The sequence below is a fragment of the Zootoca vivipara genome, chromosome 1 (assembly GCF_963506605.1).
Source record: "Zootoca vivipara chromosome 1, rZooViv1.1, whole genome shotgun sequence".
In the NCBI taxonomy this organism is placed as follows: domain Eukaryota; kingdom Metazoa; phylum Chordata; class Lepidosauria; order Squamata; family Lacertidae; genus Zootoca; species Zootoca vivipara.
In genome coordinates, this window is record NC_083276.1 from 134,401,852 (window position 1) to 134,425,139 (window position 23,288).

The 23,288-nt window shown below is 45.0% G+C and overlaps 1 protein-coding gene across 1 annotated transcript in view; it reads right to left on the reverse strand.

The window, feature by feature from the left end:
- Positions 1-344: 344 nt before the first annotated feature.
- Positions 345-23,288, reverse strand: part of SLX9 (SLX9 ribosome biogenesis factor) — a 44,192-nt gene continuing 21,248 nt past the window's right edge. The window contains exons 3-6 of the mRNA XM_035139828.2: positions 16,417-16,485; positions 15,157-15,310; positions 6,405-6,470; positions 345-960 (exon numbers count right to left, since the gene is read on the reverse strand). Coding sequence (XP_034995719.1) covers positions 834-960; positions 6,405-6,470; positions 15,157-15,310; positions 16,417-16,485 — 416 coding nt within the window. The 3' untranslated portion in view covers positions 345-833. The remainder of the gene's footprint in view (positions 961-6,404; positions 6,471-15,156; positions 15,311-16,416; positions 16,486-23,288) is intronic.

Sequence of the window (23,288 nt, forward strand, 5' to 3'; positions counted from 1 at the left end):
GCCAAATTGTAACTTTTCAGCTAAAAAGTGAGATATAAAAATGTTCCTGCTGTTGTCGTTGCTACTTCACTACTACAATGCCATGTTTAACTTGTTCTGTGAAATTGCCTTCCTGGTTTTTCCCTCAGACTTTTACTATTCCAACACATTTCTCTAGCACTGTGTCATTTATTCCATCCCTTTGGTGTTAAGACATTCAAGATCAGGTTGCAGAAGTTACCCTGATTTTCCAATTGTAAACCATGTTGCTTGAACCATGTTTCAAAAAGGGTGTCCCTCATCATTTTTCATTTGAAAAATTAGGATGGTATTCCCTTTATTATTGCTATCTTACAACATCATACTACGGGGGAAAAATATTTATTATGTAGAAAAACTAAACTTTACATTGTGCACCTGCCAAATCAGTATCGAAAACTAACAAGAACAGATATTTTTCAGTTGAATTGTTCGTGGAAACAGGATCAGACTTAATCTCTATTGAATATAATTTCAGGAGAATGATGCCAATGCTGCATTACTCCTAAAGGAGAGGATGTAATACTTCATAGGAACTATGGAAAGAAAAGAGAAACGACATCTGGTGCATGATATAGCAGAGTGGGAATCAAGAACAATCCCCAAGAGCTTCTAGTAAAACAGTAGACAGCATTGCAGCAATCATCAGTGTTGGCAGCATTATTTCTGTTGGCAGAAAACAAGGTCACTGAATGTCATAATCCTGTGGAATCTTGCAAGTTATGCTGGCACAGTGGGCATGTAAGGTCATCCATCATGCAGTGTGTTTGCGGGAATCCAATCTCTTGTGCTCTCAAACAGTCCCAGCAATGATGTCAGAATGGCTCTCCCTCCCTCTCCAGCTTCAGTCTTTCGGAAAGATGCTCACCAAGGACTGTCAAAGGGCTAGCTTTGAACAAAGGATCCGATATAGTCTTGTGAAACTGTGCTACTTCCTGCATCCTAGAAAAAAGGGATAAAATGCATCAGATGATATGCTAACATTACAAGAGGCAAGTTAAAAGCACAGTTGTACCTTGGATCCCGAATGCCTTGCGAGTCAAACGTTTTGGCTCCCGAACATTCTTTGGAACCCAAACATCCGATGCGGCTTCTGATTGGCTGCAGGAGCTTCCTGCAGCCAATTGGAAGCTGTGCCTTGGTTTCCGAATGCTTTGGAAGTCAAATGGACTTCTGGAACCGATTCCATTCGATGTCTGAGGTACCACTGTACTACCAGTCTTTGAGTGAAGTAACTCAATGTATTCAGGTGGGGCTAACCTAACCTGGCTCTGACTAAACTTCCAGCACACCCCAGGTACAAAAAGGCATAAACTGGAGGATGTCATCTAGGCACATCTGCTGTGTGACTAATGGGGGTCAGTGTAAGAGACCTCACGAGGAAGAGTCATGTGCCAACAGCAGGACTCCCAACACCTGAAGATGTTCATTTCCAATTGTGTCTTCCATATTCCTTGAACGACTCAAATTTATTCTATGGAAATAGCATAACATACCCACTACAGTCTGAGTTCAATTAGACAGAGCCCTTTCCTTGCAGCTGTGCAGAGCACAGAACCAGGAGTTCACAAATAGGACCTTTCATTATATTCCTTTGAATGTGAATTACTTGATGGAAGACTGTAAACCAGGGCTTTGCTCCTAGGGTGGCTTGAGAAAAGTAAAATAAAATCAGGAGTGTGTCATGTACAGTGGTACCTTGGTTTACAACCATAATCTGTTCTGGAGGTCCTTTTGTAAACCAAAACAGGTTGTAACCCAAGGCGCTCTTTCGCCAATGGGGCTTCCAACAAAAATTTGCTTGTAATAAAAAAAAAATTGAATGGGTTGTAATCCAAAAAAAGTTTGCAAACCAGGACACGCACTTCCAGGTTTGACATGTTTGTAATCTACAACGTATGCAAACCAGAGTGTTTGCAAACCAAGGTACCACTGTATCTGGCAATAGCATTCTTCAGAGAAAAGTAAGAGCAAAAGTGTAGCTATAAATTTACAGGATTGCCCAAAATGTGCATTTGTTAATTTACAGGGAAATGAAGATGGTCTTGGCCAGGGTCTTATCAGCTCTGGGCTCTGCAGTGTGCTTAACTGCCTTATAAGCCAAGAAAAGCTTAACGTTTTAAACTTTTAAAAGGGGGGGGGCAGGAAATTGGGGGCCCTCTAACAATGTCTCTTAGCAGAAGAGCTCTCCAGATTTATTTGAAACACAATCTTATCTCCAGTGCTCTCGTTATAATATCTCACTTGAATTTGCAAGAATCAAAGTTATATTAGCCAGGCACAATGGAATTTAGCTGGTGTATAGTTGCTACATGTGTTTTTGCAAACAACACTACTGGGTGGCTCTACTGAAGATAAGGGCAGTTCCGTAATTCTGCAAGCCTCATAAGGAGTATATGTGCTATCCAGCAGGGGTGTGCACTGAATTCAGACAAATCCTGAATCCAAGATGAAGTGTGGCACCTCAAAAAGGTTTGGGGCTTGTTGTAGGTGAAGTAGGATCTAGAACCCCTGAAGCATTTTGTGGGCCGTGGCAATTTAGATGTCAAAAAGCGACTGAAGACAAGCATATGCTAACAGCAGAACTAAGCTTATCATATAAGGAAAACACCAGAGTGGAATGCTGAGGGAAGGAAGAATAAACACCCACACTGGGAGAGTTATGTGAGAGATCGTTGTGACTAACAGGGCAAAGTTGTCATCAGAGGAACTGATTTTACCTGGAAATCCCCCTTGCCTCCACAAAAATTGGTGGACATGTTTCACTGCAGTTTGCCAGTTTTCTTATCCAGTGATCTCTCTTATGTATGCAGTTTTCAGAACATTTGTTCACAAAACATCAGGGGAGAACATGATTCCTTTTTTACTCATTCCAAAGAACCAAATTGGGGTCTGAACCAACTTTTGTGGTTGGTGCATACCCCTACTGATGCCCTGGCCTTTGGCTAGTGCAATAAAAGTTTATGAACCCTCCTCTTTGGGACCTGGACTGCCTTGTATTTTTCAGTTAACATTTTAGCGTTTATTCCTCTTCCATGCACAACATTTCCCAAATTAGCTGCTTTGGATAAACAGGATGGTGTTGCGTCGGTGAGTACAATCATTTTCTTGACCTGTGGACTTTTCTCTGGCACGAACAGAACTAAGGTTACAGAACTCTGCCAGAAGAGGGAGGGGGGAAGAAGAGAACAGGATATTGGCGCAGCCTTGGCTAAATTCTTAGGAAGTGCCCACCCCTATCCCCTGCAATCCGTGAACAAAAATACCCAAGAGGAACCAGGCAAATTGCCAAATTTTTCATTAGCAAAGCCCACTTATGCAGCAGAGCCCGTGGCCCCCGGCAAGTGAGTCATCAGATCAGTGAGACACAGACTGAGAGCTTCCCAAGGACAAATGGACTTGCCCAAACGTTTTGCTTCTGCAAAAGCACAGCAGGAAGGACTCACTCAGTCCGACATCTAAAGGCATGGAAGGTTCTGAAGAAGCAGATGACATCCCAACACCCAGCAAGAGACCATGGTGTCTCTTCAGAGAAATAGACCAAACAGGAAAGAAGGAGGAGTGGCGTTATATGTCAAGGATGTGTATACCTGTGAAGAGATCCAGGATTTAAAACTTCAAAGCCAAATTGAGAGTATCTGGGTCAAAATTAAGGGAGAGAAAAATAACAGTGATCTCATTGTGGGAGTTTACTATAGACCCCCAAGCCAAACTGAGGACACAGATGATGCCTTCCTGGAACAGATGACCAGGCATTCAAAAGGAGGTGAGATAGTAGTAATGGGGGATTTCAACTATCCTGATATTTGTTGGATGTCAAACTCAGCCAAGAGCATTAGGTCAAACAGATTCCTCACTGGCCTTGCAGACAATTTCATTGTCCAGAAAGTGGGAGAAGCAACAAGAGGATCAGCCATTTTAGATCTGGTACTAACCAATAGTGATGACCTGGTTAGTGGGGTAGAAGTGGCAGGATCATTAGGTGGGAGTTCAAACAAATAGCCAGCATGTGTAGAGGCAAAGTCAGAAAAGCTAAAGCACAGAATGAACGCAGGCTTGCTGGAGAGGTTAAGAGCAACAAAAAAGGTGTTTATGGGTATGTCCGTAGCAAAAGGAAGAACAAGGAAACAGTGGGGTGACTTAGAGGAGAAGATGGTGAAATGCAAATAGGGGACAAAGAAAGAGCAAAACTCCTCAATGCCTTCTTTGCCTCAGTCTTCTCCAAAAAAGAAAACAATGCCCGACCTGAAGAATATGGAGCAGATGATTCAGCAGGGGAAACACAGCCCAGAACAAGTAAGGAGGTAGTACAAGAATACTTGGCTAGTTTAGATGTATTCAAGTCTCCAGCGCCAGATGAACTACACCCAAGAGTATTAAAAGAACTGGCAGAGGTGATTTCAGAACCACTGGCAATAATCTTTGAAAATTCCTGGAGAACAGGCGAAGTCCCAGCTGACTGGAGGAGGGCAAATGTTGACCCTATTTTCAAAAAGGGGAAAAGAGAGGACCCAAACAATTACCGCCCAGTCAGCCTGACATCAATACCAGGAAAGATTCTAGAACAGATCATTGAGCAAATGGTCTGTGAGCACCTAGAAAGGAACGCTGTGATCACTAAAAGTCAGCATGGGTTTCTGAAAAATAAGTCATGTCAGACTAATCTGATCTCATTTTTTGACAGAATTACAAGCCTGGTAGATGAAGGGAATGCTGTGGATATAGCCTATCCTGATTTCAGCAAGGCCTTTGACAAGGTGCCTCATGATATCCTTGTAAAGAAGTTGGTAAAATGCGGGCTAGACAATGCTAACATTCAGTGGATTTGTAACTGGCTGACTGACCGAACCCAAAGGGTGCTCATCAATGGCTCCTCTTCATCCTGGAGAGAAATGACTAGTGGGGTGCCACAGGGTTCTGTCTTGGGCCCAGTCTTATTCAACATCTTTATCAATGACTTGGGTGATGGGCTTGAGGGCATCCTGATCAAGTTTGCAGATGACACCAAATTGGGAGGGGTGGCTAACACCCCAGAGGATAGGATCACACTTCAAAATGACCTTAACAGGTTAGAGAACTGGGCCAAAGCAAACAAGATGAATTTTAACAAGGAGAAATGTAAAGTACTACACTTGGGCAAAAAAATTGAAAGGCACAAATACAGGATGGGTGACACCTGGCTTGAGAGCAAGCAGTACATGTGAAAAGGATCTAGGAGTCTTGGTAGACCACAAACTTGACATGAGTCAGCAGTGTGATGCAGCAGCTAAAAAAGCCAATGCAATTCTGGGCTGCATCAATAGGAGTATAGCATCTAGATCAAGGGAAGTAATAATCCCACTGTATTCCGCTCTGGTCAGACCTCACCTGGAGTACTGTGTCCAGTTCTGGGCACCACAGTTCAAGAAGGATACTGACAAGCTGGAACGTGTCCAGAAGAGGGCAACCAAAATGGTCAAAGGCCTGGAAACGATGCCTTATGAGGAACGGCTTAGGGAGCTGGGTATGTTTAGCCTGGAGAAGAGAAGGTTAAGGGGTGATATGATAGCCATGTTCAAATATATCAAAGGATGTCATATAGAGGAGGTAGAAAGGTTGTTTTCTGTTGCTCCAGAGAACGGACACGGAGCAATGGATTCAAGCTACAAGAAAGAAGATTCCACCTAAACATTAGGAAGAATTTCCTGACAGTAAGAGCTGTTCAGCAGTGGAACTTGCTGCCTAGGAGTGTGGTGGAGTCTCCTTCTTTGGAGGTCTTTAAGCAGAGGCTTGACAGCCATCTGTCAGGAATGCTTTGATGGTGTTTCCTGCTTGGCAGGGGGTTGGACTGGATGACCCTTGTGGTTTCTTCCAGCTCTATGATTCTGATTCAGCTGCTGTTTTCAAAAGGGGAGCTATGATTTAGAGGCCCCGATGATCAACAGAATTGCTTCTGTAATTTTGAAATTCTGAAATTGCTTCTGTAATTCTGAAATTGCTTCTGTAATGAAGTGCTCTCTGCGGGATTTAATTTTCACTTGGTTAGGATGGGAGGCCTTGGATGGGGGATGTGCAGTTGCCTATCTGGAGAAAGAGAAAGAAAGAAAGAAAGAAAGAAAGAAAGAAAGAAAGAAAGAAAGAAAGAAAGAAAGAAAGAGCAAGCAACCCCACACATTTCACCATGCATTGGAGGCACCAACATGGGATGCTGGGATTGTTAAGTGGCAGCAGAGTTTCTCGAAAATTATGGGCTGGTGTCCATACTGCTACTTCAGAGTTTGTGTCTGCTGCTGGTTGAGCAGAGGAGCATGATTTCACGACATGAAAGGCAAGACAGGTTTAAGGCAAGACAGGTTTTGACTTTGCTGCCCAGAAGGGCTTCTTGCGACTGTCCCACCATTACTCACAAGACTTTGCGTTTCTGGGTTGATTTCATCTGACAAAAGTTAGTCAGCAGCATCTTCTTTGCTGGGCTGAAGAAAACAAAAACTAAGTATTAATTGAGAACAATATTGACACCAAAGGCCTGTCAAAAACATTGCCGTGTACAGCACCTTCCGCTTGGGCTTCCAGCCACTCCAGGCCCCCTTCCCTTCTCAAGCCCCCCCCTCCAGCTCCAGGACTTACCTAGTATTCTGTGGCCACAGAGACCTTTGGGGTTTTACAAATGATTTTTTGTCCTTCTACAAACTCTGAATTTTCTATTTCTCTCTCATAAACTACAGCAGCTAACAAAATAGATGTTAAATTATTACAGCAAAACATTTTGGCTTCTGCCAAGGCTGAACCCTTTGATTCATGTCAGAGCAACAGAAGCCAAAATGATTTGTCGTGAGAATGTTGTGTCTTCTGCTTTGTTACGCACTGTTATAAATACATACTTTAGTGATTAACTGCATTCTTTCATGATCTAGCACAAACCTGTCAAAACTACTGTCTGATTATTAAAAAAATGTCTATATTAAAATAGTGCTGAGATGAAATCCTCCACTGAGAACTCCAAAATTGGGGGCACTTTTGCTGCCCCCACCCTTTAAGGTTTCACTGCAAGGAGGCTGCCATCGCCCCTCCCTCCCGCCAGGTATGCTCTGGGATGACTCTGCAGCAAGAGCCTTCTGAGGAAGCCAGCACATCACCCAGGAGAAGATGGCCTACAGTTTCTGAAGAGACAACAGAAAATCTGCAGGCCGTTGCTCCAAACCTTCAAAGCAAATTGCACTGTTCTCGTTACTTCTAGAAACATAAAACATCGGTTCCTAGTGAAGTAATCCCAGGTGAAACACATATTATTCAAGAATAAGACTATATTATTATTATTATTATTATTTATTATATTTATACCCCGCCCTCCCCAGCCAAGGCCGGGCTCAGAGCAATTAACACCAAATATAAAGCAACTAGTTAAAATACAATTCAACAACAAGACTAAATACATTAAAATTAAAAATGCAGCCTCATACAAAAGGGAAAGAGAAAGGGAATCATAGAATCATAAAGTTGGAAGAGACCACAACTGTTGACTCATGTCAAGTTTGTCATCTACCAAGACTCCTAGATCCTTTTAACATGAAATCCACTGAATGGTAGCATAGTCTAGCCTGCATTTTACCAGCTTCTTTACAAGAATATCATGGGGCACCTTGTCAAAGGCCTTGCTGAAATCAGGATAGGCTATATCCACAGCATTCACTTCATCTACCAGGCTTGTAATTCTGTCAAAAATGAGATCAGATTAGTCTGACATGACCTATTTTTCAGAAACCCATTTTCTGAAAATGGGGGAGGGGATCAGGTTGGCTCCAGGCCAAATGCCAGGCTGAACAACTCTGTCTTACAGGCCCTGCGAAAAGAAATCAGGTCCTGCAGGGCGCTGGTTTCAGGAGACAGAGCATTCCACCAGGTCGGGGCCAGTGTTGAGAAGGCCCTGGTTCTGTTGAGGCTAATCTGATTTCCTTTGGGCCCGGGACCTCTAAGGTGTTACTATTTATGGACCTTAAGGTCCTCCGCGGGGCATACCGGGAGAGACGGTCCCGTAAGTACGAGGGTCCTAGGCAGTAAAGGGCTTTAAAGGTCAAAACCAGCACCTTAAATCTGACCCTGTACTCCACCGGGAGCCAATGCAGCTGGAAAAGCACTAGGCAAATATGCTCCCATGGCAGGGTCCCCGTGAGGAGCCTCGCTGCAGCATTCTGCACCCGCTGGAGTTTCTGGGACAGTTTCAAGGGCAGCCCCGCGTAGAGCGAATTACAGTAGTCCAGCCTGGAGGTGACCGTCGCATGGATCACTGTGGCCAGGTCGGGGTGGGAAAGGATTAAATTTAAGACTACTCTCTAAGCTTCTCATTACAGACTTGAATCAATGTATTACCAGACTTCAGGTTAATCCAAAGTTCTCTGTGAGATCAAATGCACGTGACATAATAATAATAATAATAATAATAATAATAATAATAATAATAATAAAAAACAATAATAAACAATAATTTATTATTTATACCCCGCCCATCTGGCTGGGTTTCTCCAGCCACTCTGGGCGGCTTCCAACCGAATATTAAAAACAATACAGCATCAAACATTAAAAACTTCCCTAAACAAATGTGGCCTGTAACTAACCCAAGAAATAAGACTTATTCACATATACAGCTGTCTGTGCCACTTGTGGAAACTTGCCTCAGGTGTCTGTGATGTGCTGCTGGGATGCCCGCCTCCTCATTTTTATTTATTCATCACGAAAGGCACCCTTGTTTCATTACATGTTTCAGACTTCATTCATTATAAATCAGAATAAAACCTCAATTGAATGCACTTATCCCCAGCAGGGGATCACATTTCTGGAGAATCTGATCTTCTGTGACTAAAAGCTGACAAATCATTGGGAGTATAATTCCTCATTTATGCAATAACCGTAATCCTCTAAAAAATTGTGCTGATTAAATAGCACATGCAACAGATTCAGACTGAGCAACCAGAACAGCCCCTGCACAAAGGAGGAACTGCAAAGTGGATTTACCACAAGAAAGAGCAGCAACCATTTCCTAGACTTTGAACTAACTTGTAGCTGCTTCGAAATAAAAGAATTCAATGTGGAATATAAAAATTTTATTTGAGCCTCTAGGCTTGGTTATGAACCTTAAACATCTCTCCCCACCCTTGCCCACATTAAAATGATTCTGACCATTTCATTCTGAAGTTCATTCCTTTTCATGACTGTTTAGCACAATCATTTCTGGAGCATCCTTGAGAAACTGAATAGGGTTTGTGTCAATCTGAAAGGCGGGGGGGGGGGGAGAGTTTCCACCCTTTGAAAAATTAAACCTGTAGTGTTCCTGTCATGCTTTTACCTAGAGTCACTTCCTTGCCACCCCCACCCCCCCGCTAGTGGGTGAGGGACACAAGAGCATTCTCAGCACTCCCAGAGCAGATGTGCCAAGACTTAAAGAATGGCATGCACAGTTAAAACTGCACAAGTCAAGCTCCAATCAAGCCCAAGAGCTTGAGAAATATTTTTGCGCCAGGTCTGCTTGGGTTGCCCTTAGAATCCTGACAAGACAGAAGTACTGTTCTTGGGGGATAGGAGGCGGGCAGGCGTGGAGGACTCCCTGGTCCTGAATGGTCCTGAATGGAACTGTGCACAGCTGTCCATGGAGGCGCAGGTCAATTCTGTGTCCAGGGCAGCTGTCTATCAGCTCCATCTGGTATGCAGGCTGAGACCCTACCTGCCCGCGGACTGTCTCACGAGAGTAGTGCATGCTCTGGTTATCTCCCGCTTGGACTACTGTAATGCGCTCTACGTGGGGCTACCTTTGAAGGTGACCCGGAAACTGCAATTAATCCAGAATGCGGCAGCTAGACTGGTGACTGGGAGTGGCCGCCGAGACCACATAACACCGGTCCTGAAAGACCTACATTGGCTCCCAGTACGTTTCCGAGCACAATTCAAAGTGTTGGTGCTGACCTTTAAAGCCCTAAACGGCCTCGGTCCAGTATACCTGAAGGAGCGTCTCCTCCCCCATCGTTCTGCCCGGACACTGAGATCCAGCGCCGAGGGCCTTCTGGCGGTTCCCTCAATACGAGAAGCCAAGTTACAGGGAACCAGGCAGAGGGCCTTCTCGGTAGTGGTGCCCACCCTGTGGAATGCCCTCTCACCAGAGGTCAAAGAGAATAACAATTACCAGACCTTTAGAAGGCATCTTAAGGCAGCCCTGTTTAGGGAAGCTTTTAATGTTTGATGGATTTCTGTATTTTAATATTTTGTTGGAAGCCACCCAGAGTGGCTGGGGGAACCCGGCCAGATGGGCGGGGTATAAATAATAAAGAATTATTATTATTATTATTATTATTATTATTATTATTATTATTATTATTATTTCCAGCTCCGCTGCCTTGCTTGGAGCTTGACTTGCAGAGTTTTAACCAGCCTGCCTACAGCTGTGCATGGCTGGAATAACACACGTCAAATGCACATTAGAGGAAGGATTGCTGCCGTTCTTTAAGTCCCCACCACAGGGGTGAGGACTCTCTGACTAAGGGGCCAACATGGCTTTCCAGGCTTCTCTAGCTGACCGTGGGGACTCTCCCAAGGCCAGATTGCCCCTCAGCCCCACACCCTCTGGCCTCTCCTGCTTGGGGGTTTCAGCTGCCTGGAATGTGTTCTTGAAATGCAACGGAAGCATTTCGCCTCCTGTGCAAAGATGATGTTTTGCCTCTGGCCCCACCCCCACAGGCATGTGGCCTCTGCAAGGTTGACCAGCAGGGGATGTGGTCCTCAAGCTGAAAGAGGTCTACTGCCCTGAGCCCATGTGCAGTAGTGCTTAACGTGTTGGACTGTGACCTGAGGGACCAGGCTTTAAATCCGCTCTTGGCCAGGAACTCCTTGGGTGGCCTTAAGCCAGTTACTGTTGTAAGGAAGCAACATGTATGGCACTTTGAGATCCTTGGAGAAAAGGCAAAATATAAATGCAATAAATAAAAATAAATTACGATACCCTGGATCTACTGGCTTAAAGTGTCTGAACTGTTTCTAAGTTAGCCAACAGTAACACAATTCCCAGAGGGAATCCAACACAAAGCAGACAAAAAACAAGCAAACTTTTTTTGGTGTAAGTTGACGTCTCAAAAATGAGTTATTTTAGGAAACCAGTTGCTAGGTTTTCTGAGAGACAGTCTTTGTTTATACATTTATCAAACAATAACTTTGAAGACAAGGTCCTGCTACATGTTTTTTCTGTATTATGTTGATGTACATTTTTTCTTGTTTTCTCTTCTTTTTAAGTATTAACATACCATTTTTGTAATATTAACATTGTAATGAAAAGTATAACAAATAACCAAATATAAGAACCTATCCTATTCAAAATAGGTTTTAATCATGAAAGCAAATGAGAGGGGATATAAACAAAATAACTCAGACAGCTGTAAATTGTAAGCAACAATCCATTAGATTTGAAAGGTTTCTGAATTTTTTTCCACTGGGAAAAAAGCTATCAAAAAACATGAGCGAATTCACACAACCACTGAAAATGTCAATACTAAAATGCCTTATTCTGTGGTAAATCAAAGGAAGCAAGACTTTCCCATACCAACAGTGCTTTGGGCAGAAGTCCTAAACATATTTTCAAGCAGGGAAGTAAGTCCTGTTGAGCCCTGTGGGAAACTGGAATTGTTAGACAGAGTGTCTAACACAGGTTTCTTAGACAGAGTATCTCTTAAAGAGTCACAACAGGAAGAAAGCCACACAACTGAAGACTCCAGAACGGCTAAATGCCTAAACCAAGTTTGACAACAAGACATTTTAGAGCAGGGCTGAAGAACCCGTGTCATTCCAGATGTTGCCAGATTTCCACCATCCCTGATCATTGAGCAAGCTCTCTAAGGCTGATGGAGCACAACACCAGGAAGGCAAAAGCCTCTCACACGCCAATTCTAAAGCTTACAATAAAATATGTTCTTAAGAAACATGCATCTGTGACGAGAATTTAATTTTAGCTCCTATTTATAAAGTAAAAAGAATTAGGAACTGAGAGGTCAGTGGAACTCCTGCTCTGAGACAAGATCATAGGCATGTGAACTTTTAATGAAAACCTTGTGTGGATGTAGAGCAACTTCATTGTACCCGCTTGGCACTCACTTGCAAATATTTTCTAAGCATCAAGTTCAGTGCTCAGTGACTGAAAATCTTGCTCTTCAAATACTTATCATCATAACTAATTTTCTTTTCTCCTTTGCCTTCAAAGGTTTCCATGGCTTCCTGGGGCAGTTAATGTGACTATTCAAATAAGAGAAGATTCTCAAATGGCGCAAGAAATCAATCACTAAGACTTTCAGTGTCAGCTAGTAAAAAGTGGAATGGAAGGACTCCACCAGGATTTACTTTGCTATACAATCGTACCTTGGTTTTCAAACGCCTTGGTACTCGTACATTTTGGCTCCCGAACGCCACAAATCTGCGGCCAATCGGAAGCCGTGCCTTGGTTTTTGAACAGTTTCGGGAGTCAAACAATCTCCCGGAATGCATTAAGTTTGAGAACCAAGGCACCACTGTATATAGTAGCCATATTTCTATAACCCTAATGAATATACCTTACAACACCTTCTAGAAATGACACCAAAGAAGGATGTTCTTCTCATTATAGATTAGAATGCTAAAGTAGGGAATCAAGAGATAAAAGGAACAACTGGCAAGTTTGGCCTTGGAGTTCAAAACGAAGCAGGGCAAAGGCTAATCCTATATAATAAAGTCCCTGTGTTTCTGCATCCAGATTCCGTGTGTCCCGTTTTTCACGCTACTGAGCATGTGCCCCAGGGACACAGGGATTGGACGCAGAGACTGCACGCACACGCACACACACACACACACACACACTCCCCACCCCACCCCTCTGCCCTGCATTGGTTCAATAAGCAGTTAAAACAGAGGCCACCAGGTGGAAGGCAGGAGCAGGCAGCAAGGCCCCTAAGCAGGGCAGGCCCTCTCTCAACGTGCCCAAGGGCCTGAGGAGGAAGCCGGGACGACCAAAAAATCGAGGCCCCGGCTTCTCCTCACTAACAGGCCCAAAATTGAGGCCCAAACAGCGCAAGCAACCGGGAGACCCCCGCTGGGCCGGAACGGCCAGGAAAGGCGCGGGGAGGCCACCGAATCCTCAGCGCCAACCGCGGGACCCTCAGAAAGTGCTGGGGCGGGCGCTAGCCCCCCGGAGGGCAAAGCTCCCTCCCGGACGCAGCAGGCGACTGAAAAACAGCCGCGGAGGCCAACAAAAGTAGCGGGAGCCACCACCCCCGAAAAACTGGGCGTACACCCCGGAGCAGCCGCCCGGGCCGTCCAGGAGCCAGAATTCGGCCACTGGTCCCTGGCAGCAGCAGCGCTATTGATGGGGAAAAATTAGGAACCAAACGGCAGGCGCAAAAAGTGCGCGAAAACAGGGTGGGGAGGGATCCGCACTCCAAACACAAGCTTCGGAGGGGGTAAAGGAAGAAATACCCCCCGCACCCCCCAGCCGAGCTGTAAAGGTAAAAAAAGGGGGGGACTTTGGCTTGGGGTTTGGGAATGGGGGGCAGAAAATTAGGGATAAATTAAGGATCAAAGGGAGGGGGGAAGGAACAATCAATTAGACAAGGAATAAAAGCCCCCCACGCGCCACTGCCACTGAAAAAGGCCGAATGTTCTAGCGCCCATTTATTAAGCGGGCTGAATGACACTAGTAGAGAATAAGCTGGTCATCACAAACACTTTCCAAACAACACAAGAGACAACTATACACATGGACATCACCAGATGGGCAGCATCGAAATCAGATTGATTATATTCTCTGCAACCAAAGATGAAGAAGCTCTATACAGTCAGCAAAAACAAGACCTGGAGCTGACTGTAACTCAGATCATCAGCTTCTTATAGCAAAATTCCAGCTTAAACTGAAGAAAGTAGGAAAAACCACTGGGCCAGTAAGACACAATCTAAATCAAATCCCTTATGAATACACAGTGGAAGTGAGGAACAGGTTTAAGGATTTAGATTTGGTGGACAGAGTGCCTGAAGAACTATGGATGGAGGCTTGTAACATTATACAGGAGGCAGCAACGAAAACCATCTCAATTAAAAGGAAATGCAAGAAAGCAAATTGGCTGTCCAATGAGGCCTTACAAATAGCGGGAGAGAGAAGGCAAGCAAAATGCAATGGAGATAGTGAAAGATACAGGAAATTGAATGCAGATTTCAAAAAAAAATAGCAAGGAGAGACAAGAGGGTCTTCTTAAATGAGCAATGCAAAGAAATAGAGGAAAACAACAGAATGGGAAAAACCAGAGATCTGTTCAAGAAAATTGGAGATATGAAAGGAACACTTCGTACAAAGACTACCATAATAAAGGACAAAAGTGGAAAGGACCTAACAGAAGCAGAAGACATCAAGAAGAGGTGGCAAGAATACACAGAGGAATTATACCAGAAAGATATGGAGGTCCCGTACACCCCAGGTAGTGTGGTTGCTGACCTTGAGCCAGACATCTTGGAGAGTGAAGTCAAATGGGCCTTAGAAAGCACTGCTAATAACAAGGCAGGTGGAAGTGATGATATTCCAGCTGAACTATTTAAAATTTTAAAAGATGATGCTGTTAAGGTCAATATGCCAGCATTATGCCAGTCCAATAAAGAAGGCTGATCGCTGAAGAATTGATGCTTTTGAATTATGGTGCTGGAGGAGACTCTTGAGAGTCCCATGGACTGCAAGAAGATCAAACCTATCCATTCTGAAGGAAATCAGCCCTGAGTGCTCACCGGAAGGACAGATTGTGAAGCTGAGGCTCCAATACTTTGGCCACCTCATGAGAAGAGAAGAATCCCTGGAAAAGACCCTGATGTTGGGAAAGATTGAGGGCACTAGGAGAAGGGGACAACAGAAGACGAGATGGTTACGAAGCTACGAACATGAGTTTGACCAAACTGCGGGAGGCAGTGGAAGACAGGAGTGCCTGGCGTGCTCTGGTCCATGGGGTCACAAAGAGTCAGACACGACTAAATGACTAAACAACAACAATGAATCTAAAAAATTAAGATTTAAAATAACTTCATGCTTTTAGACCCTAATTTAACAAGCAAGGGTTCCAATTTCAAAGTCTGTTTACCACCTCAGCTTATCTAAATTGTGTGTGCAGCACTTACACTTACGTTTTAGGATGTCTGCAGAACTTGCTAACAGCTCCCAGGGCTGAGAGCTCAGGCAGAGCGTCCATCAAAGGATGCATATCTCCAACTACCGGGGTAGCTTTTCGCTTTGCTTCTGCTTTTTGCTGTTGTTTTGCTAGCTTGATATTTTCTATTTCTGAAAAACAGGGGCAGGAGGGAGAAACAATTGTTAAGCGAGTATATTTTAAATTCCGTTAATTGAATCTTTAAAATGTCTTTACCACTTTTTAAAGTCCATGTCTATGAAGTCTGTTTCAAGTCCATTTTTATTAACTACAGGGTCCTGTCATAGTTCTATCATTCTTTCTTTAGGAAAAAATATTTTGCTTGACTCATGAGGGTAACTGACTAATTACTAGCTGAAATATTATTTGGGGCAATAACATTATTTCTGCCACAATGCTAGAGTGAAATAGGAGAGGGAGGAATGCAGTGCCCCAGCCTGGTCACTGGAAATATTCAGTCAGCCAGGGTTGGGGCTTGCAGAACTGAACAAAAGGAGTCACATGGCATCGGAGCACCAAAGGGAGCTATCTAGGCTCTGGTATAACTTACCTGAGTGAACAGCATAAAACCAGGAGTTAATGAACTTTACCCGTTCTGCTGTAACATCCAGCAAAGAGAGAGAGAAGGGGGGTGGTTAAGCCAAATATGTCCATTTTGAACCCACTATCATGTAGATTCAAAGAGGTCCCAGTGTTCCTCTGATCTTCTTAGTATGAATGGTTCAGCTCGAAAGTAAGATAAGATTCTACGGATTCAGAAGTGATTCAGAAGATACAATCCTTTCAATGCTGTTAGATCTCTTCAGCCCTTCATTGGACTCTTTGGAGCTGGAATTCACAACATCCTTGGCTCTTTGGGCTGCCCTGTTAACGTTTGCCTTTTCAGACCCTCGTTACTTCACCTCTTGGCTGGAGAGAACATGCATTGTGGATCACCAGTACTCCTTTTTCTGGTCCAGAACTATGAAGTTGCATTACTTCAAAGCTTTCCAAAAATGAAGCTTAGATAGACAGACCCGATTCTGAATTCTTTTCCTAGGAAATCTTTCTAAGGACAGAGCCATTCTACCTGTGATTCTAGTGGCTGAAACTGCATCTTTTTTTTGGCTTTAGTTTGGCAAGTGGGCGGGCTACGTGTCCCCCGCTTGCCTTCCCTGAGAAAGCCGGGCGTAAAAGTCTAAGCATTGAGGGGTTGGTTGTCTTCTATGAAAACAGGATTCATCAAAATTAGACTTACTTTGCAACCACCTCTCTTTTCGCAGCTTCATTTTTTCTTTCTTAGGCAAAAGTACCTTTTCATCTTCACCTGAAAAATCAAACAGATGAAAAAGTAATGCTTTCCCTCGGTCATTTATCCTGTATGTCCCTGAAAGCAAACAGTACCTGCTCATACAGGTAAGAACATTATTTATATATATTTCAAACGTAAAAACAAAACAAAGCAAAACGGTAAGGTGTTGAGGGTAATATAATTCTATGTAACCATAAGTGAATGGCATTCAAAAGAGTAAATCTGTCATCACTATCCTTTATTATTGATAAAGGTAAAGGTAAAGGGGCCCCTGACCATCAGGTCCAGTCGTGTCCGGCTCTGGGGTTGCGGCGCTCATCTTGCTCTATAGGCCGAGGGAGCCGGCGTTTGTCCGCAGACAGCTTCCAGGTCATGTGGCCAGCATGACAAAGCTGCTTCTGGCAAACCAGAGCAGCGCACGGAAACGCCGTTTACCTTCCCGCCGGAGCGGTCCCTATTTATCTACTTGCACTTTGATGTGCTTTCGAACTGCTAGGTGGGCAGGAGCTGGGACTGAGCAACGGGAGCTCACCCCGTCGCGGGGATTCGAACTGCCGACCTTCTGATCAGCAAGCCCTAGGCTCTGTGGTTTAACCCACAGCGCCACCTGGGTCCCTTGTGTAGCACATACAACACCCTTTTAAAAAGAGCTGGGAGTCCAGAAGCCTCTTGTTCAAATATCACTTCTGCTATGAACTGACAGAGGGGCTTCAGGTAATCCACCCAGAGGGGCTTCATCCCCAACAAGGTAATGCATGTTCTAACTTACCTTACCAAAGCACCATAAGGAAGACCAGTTAATGCATGTGAACCACTTTGGAAATTTGAACCTTATTTAAACCTCAGAGAGAATAAAGAGGCTCCCCTTCTCAGTACTTGCCAATTTAGTATTAAATTTCTCTATATATTTAGGCCCAAGTTCATCCAAAAGGTACACAAGGCAATGCACTATGTTTGTGCTATTTTAAACCCAGAACCACTGTGATGGGAACGCACCTGCCACTTTGGTCCACAAGGCAGATCCTGATAAGGATGTGGCCCATAGAGTCAAAATGTCCGTCCCGTCTTCATCCCCAATGAGCCGACCTCTGCAGCCTAGCTAGGGAGAGCCAATTGGGACTGGCCTGCCTCCTGAAAGGTTAGGTTCTACAAGCTTCAAGAAAGGGCATGGTGGTCCACAGGGGAAATATAAAGTCTACACGTTTCTTGATGTATCAGGGCGGAAGTTACCGAAAATTAACCTAGAAGGATAACTTTCTATCTTGTCTTTCACACTGCAAGCTTCTTAAGGGCAAGCAACTGTCCCTTTTTGTAAAACTCTGCAAGATGCCCTGCACGGATGGCATGATGGTACACAGAGAATGTTTTGGGGGCAATCCTATGGCAAGATCTTCTAAGATGAGCAATGCAGCTCCATGACTCCCTACTGGCCAGTGTTGTGTGGTCAGTGGACTAGGGGGACTAGGATAGTCCCCTGAATGTTCCCAGTAAATTGGAGTATTAAAGTATTGCACCTCTTTCCCAAAGCCCTGGAAGCTTCTCCCGGAAGAGAGGAGGAGGAAGGGGTGGCGGCATGATGCTCAGGTACATGATGTTGGTGCGCTTGCCATCCCCCTTGCAAGCTGGCACCTCTGGCCCTGTTTCCCTAGGAAAACTTTCATCACAAATGACTGCTTCTGATGTTAAGTCCCTGGATCAGCGTATGTACCATATGTTGACATGGCTTGCTCATCCCGGCTGAAGCTGGCTGAGCCAGGGCAGGTTGAAGCCTCACCAAAGGGGCACTCCAGTGGCATGGGTGGGTGGGCAGAACCAGAGGTGAGGTCTTCGGTTGAGTCATGTGACCTAGAAACCCAGCACAGAACACTCTTCTGAAGGCTTGTTTTCCCTCTGCCAAACTCAGGCAGAGCAGCAGCTCTGCTGCTGAAGAGAGTTTGGCTCGTGTCTAACTTTGGTGGCTAACAGATTGAGGTTGAATCCTGACAAGACAGAAGTACTGTTCGTGGGGGACAGGAGGCAGGCAGGTGTGGAGGATTCCCTGGTTCTGAACGGGGTAACTGTGCCCCTGAAGGACCAGGTGCGCAGCCTGGGAGTCATTCTGGACTCACAGCTGTCCATGGAGATGCAGGTCAATTCTGTGTCCAGGGCAGCTGTCTATCAACTCCACCTGGTACGCAGGCTGAGACCCTACCTGCCTGCAGACTGTCTAGCAAGAGTGGTGCATGCTCTAGTTATCTCCCGCTTGGACTACTGCAATGCGCTCTATGTGGGGCTACCCTTGAAGGTGACTCGGAAACTACAACTAATCCAGAATGCGGCAGCTAGACTGGTGACTGGGAGCGGCTGCCAAGACCACATAACACCGGTCTTGAAAGATCTACATTGGCTCCCAGTACGTTTCCGAGCACAATTCAAAGTGTTGGTGCTTACCTTTAAAGCCCTAAATGGCCTCGGTCCAGTATACCTGAAGGAGCGTCTCCACCTCCATCATTCTGCCCGGACACTGAGGTCCAGCACCGAGGGCCTTCTGGCAGTTCCCTCGTTGCGAGATGCCAAGTTGCAGGGAAATAGACAGAGGGCATTCTCGGTGGTGGCGCCTGCCCTGTGGAACGCCCTCCCAACAGATGTCAAAGAGGAAAACAACTACCAGACTTTTAGAAGACATCTGAAGGCAGCCCTGTTAAGGGAGGCTTTTAATGTTTTTTAGATTATTGTGTTTTATTTTTCTGTTGGAAGCCGCCCAGAGTGGCTGGGGAAACCCAGCCAGATGGCCGGGGTATAAATGAGAGGTTTGAATGACACACGACAACACATTTCTGCTTTGTAAATTGAACATTGTGGTGTTAGGTTGGTCACAGTGAATGTTGCATGTAAAACACATTTCAGTTAATATCTCATCGCATGTTCTTAATGTTAAGAACGTTAAAGAGGAGAATAAAGTTAAAACATAAAAAATATTTTCATCAGTTGAGGTGGGGGAAAAATACTGTAAACTTTGTTTTGATATGCAAGGAGTTAAGAACTTGTAGTTTGTAACTGTTGGGCAAATGCTGAATGTTTAGTCAATCCAGTAGGATTATTTTATGCAAAGCATCAATGAATACCCCAACAGGCAGGTATTCATTGGCAGGGGGTTGGACTGGATGACCCTTGTGGTCTCTTCCAACTCTATGATTCTATGATTCTATCAGCCAGCTGGGCAGCCAAACAAGGCTTATCCATAAGCAAGAGATGAGTTCTCTTTACTCAGGAGCACCCCATGTGGGCAGAGAAATACAGTGGTGCCTCGCAAGACGAAATTAATTCATGCCGTGAGTCGCTTTGTCTAGCGATAATTTCTTCTTGCGAAGCATGGGTTGCCGCGGCAAAACAAACAAAAAACTGCCGAAAAACTTTGTCTTGCGAAGCATGGCCATTGAAAACTTCGCCTGGCGAGTCACTAGAAACATCGCAAAACGTTTTCGTCTAGCGAGTTGCACGAGGCATTCGTCTTGCAAGGTACCACTGTAATTGTATTTAAAAGGGGAGAGCAAGGCTGGGTGCTAGGGAAGACAGATTATGGCAATGCAACTGAACACCCCAATCCAGTGCAGGGAGAGGGTTAACACACTACCCCAGGGATAAGTAACCTCTGACCTTTGACTCCAGTTCCCATCAGCCCCAACTAGACTGGTCAATGGTTGGTCTGGAAGTTCCTACAAGTTCCCTGCATTGCCCTTTCCAAAACCTAAAAGAGAGAGGGAGACCGAGTAGGATCTCCTGATCCTTTATTCCCCCTGCCCCTGCTATTATTTCTGGATTCTGTGTCTCCCCCCCCCCGCTTTTCCTTATATCTCTTTTTATAACAGCCAGCATGTGCACACAGAGGGCATTTGAGGATTGCTAAGGCTTACCCGTTCTTTCAGTCAATATCTGTGAAAGAGCATTTTCATTAGCAGCATATTGATTTTCCAAGCTGTGCACCTCAGCTATAATCTGCCCCGTTGAAGGCTTTAGCATAGATCCTAATCCAGCATAGTCAGATATTTGTGAAGGGCAAAGTCAGTGTGCTTCACAACAATTGTGCAACAGAATAAAAACCATAGCCTGCTGCAACTAGGAGACTAGAAGTAGTTGTGCTATTCAATATTTGCAAAAGAAACTAATTCTTGTGAAAAGAAAAGAATAAAGAAAAAAAGAATAAAGCAGCCTTGTAAATAAACTCCCCAACGTTACAGCATTTTCTTTTTTTAAAAAAACAAACCTGTTTTTTACTCATTAGCAGGGCACTCCTCACTCCTTTTCCAGGGCCTTTTATGTATCAAAAGCAGGTGAATAAAAAATGTGTTCCATTCCTCCTTTGTACATCTCACTGCCAATGCTGAGCTGGATTTGTGTGAAGACGACACTCCTGCTGCCAGAGTCATATGCCTGTCATGCCTATTTTACAGAAGGAACAGGCATGTGGGATGCTCATTTCTTTAAGTGGCCTGGTGTTTTGAGAAACAATTGAAGTCATTCTCCTCCAGCAACACCTTGCTTAAGTAACATGGCTCTGGAAAAGTCAAATAGCTCCATGTAACAACCTCTTGGCATCTCAGAGAAAAATGCCATCAGCATTTGTGTCAGTTGTAACCATAATAACAACAGACTGGAAGACACGTTATATTGAATGAAACACTTTTCAAATATCTTCTTCAGAAAAATGAGTATGAGAGCACAGGGCAAGACTGTAATGCCATTATTCCTTGCAGAAGCAAGTATATGCCTGGGACCCCAGCCACCCTTAGTACAGGACAATCACAGTGTGCACTTGCACTAAGATGGCTATCAAGTTACAAAACTCCCTGCTCTTTCTGGTTTGAAATTCAAATCTCAGTTTCAAACTCAAAGCTTCACTTTACATAAACTAAATTGTTTTAAAAATAACCAACCTCTTTTGCAAAATGAAGGATTTGCCTTTGGCCAGATTAGTCCTGCACAAGCTAGCCAAGCACAACCTGAAGCCCAATACTTATTGATTCCCTAAACCACATCCCCCAGTCCTCCCGTCCTCTAGTTGGTTGCAATGATGACTCTCTGTGCAGGACAACACTGACAAACACAGGAATAATAATAATAATGATAGTTTATTATTTATACCCCACCCATCTGGCTGGGTTTCCCCAGCCACTCTGGGTGCCTTCCAACCAAATATTAAAAACAATACAGCATCAAACATTAAAAACTTCCCTAAACAGGGCTGCCTTCAGTTGTCTTCTAAAAGTAAAATAGTTACTTATTGCCTTGACATCTGCTGGGAGGGCGTTTCACAGGACGGGTGCCACTACCAAGAAGGCCCTCTGCCTGGTTCCCTGTAACTTGGCTTCTCGCAGCGAGGGAACCGCCAGAAGGCCCTCGGTGCTGGATCTCAGTGTCCGGGCTGAATGGTGGGGTTGGAGACGCTCCTTCAGGTATACAGGACCGAGGCCGTTTAGGGCTTTAAAGGTCAGTACCAACACTTTGAATTTTGCTCGGAAACGTACTGGGAGCCAGTGTAGCTCGCTCAGGACTGGTGTTATGTGGTCCCGGCAGCCACTCCCACTCACCAGTCTAGCTGCCGCATTCTGGATTAATTGCAGTTTCCGGGTCACCTTCAAAGGTAGCCTCACGTAGAGCGCATGGCAGTAGTCCAAGCGGGAGATAACCAGAGCATGCACCACTCTGGCGAGACAGTCTGCGGGCAGGTAGGGTCTCAGCCTGCGTACCAGATGGAGCTGGTAGACAGCCGCCCAGGACACAGAATTAACCTGTGCCTCTATGGACAGCTGTGAGTCCAAAATGACTCCCAGGCTGTGCACCTGGTCCTTCAGGGGCACAGTTACCCCATTCAGGACCAGGGAATCCCCCCTACCCACCCGCCCCCGACCCCCAAAACAGTACTTCTATCTTGTCAGGATTCAACCTCAATCTATTAGCTGCCATCCATCCTCCAACCACCTCCAGGCACTCACACAGGACCTTCACCGCCTTCACTGGTTCTGATTTAAAAGAGAGGTAGAGCTGGGTGTCATCTGCATGCTGATGAACACCCAGCCCCAGCCCCCTGATGATCTCTCCCAGCAGCTTCATACCGGTATAGATATTAAAAAGCATGGGGGAGAGAACGGAACACTGAAGCACCCCACAAGTGAGTGCCCAGGGGCCTGAACACTCATCCCCCACCACCACTTTCTGAACACGGCCCCAGAGAAAGGAGCGGAACCACTGTATGACAGTGCCCCCAGCCCCTCTAGACGGTCCAGAAGGATGTTATGATCAATGGTGTCAAAGGTCGCTGAGAGATCCAGCAGAACTAGGAAACAGCTCTCACCTTTGTCCCTAGCTCGCCGGAGATCATCAACCAGCGGAACAAAGGCAGTTTCAGTCCCATGGTAAGACCTGAATCCCGACTGGAAGGGATCCAAATTGTCCGCTTTTTCCAGGCGTGCTTCGAGTTGTTCAGCAACCACCCGCTCAATCACCTTGCCCAAGAATGGTAAATTTGAGACTGCGTGGTAGTTGGCGATATTGGCCAGGTCTAGAGATGTTTTTTTAAGAAGCGGTTTAATGACCGCCTCTTTCAGCGGGTCTGGGAAGGCTCCCTCACAGAGAGAAGCATTCACCACCCCGCAGAGCCCATCGCCCAGCCCTTCCCGGCTCGCTTTTATTAGCCAGGATGGGCAAGGATCAAGGAGACAGGTGGTCGATTTCACTCGTCCAAGCAGCCTGTCCACATCCTTGGAGGTAACAGATAGGAATTGATCCCATATAACATGACTAGTTTAGATGTATTCAAGTCTCCAGGGCCAGATGAACTA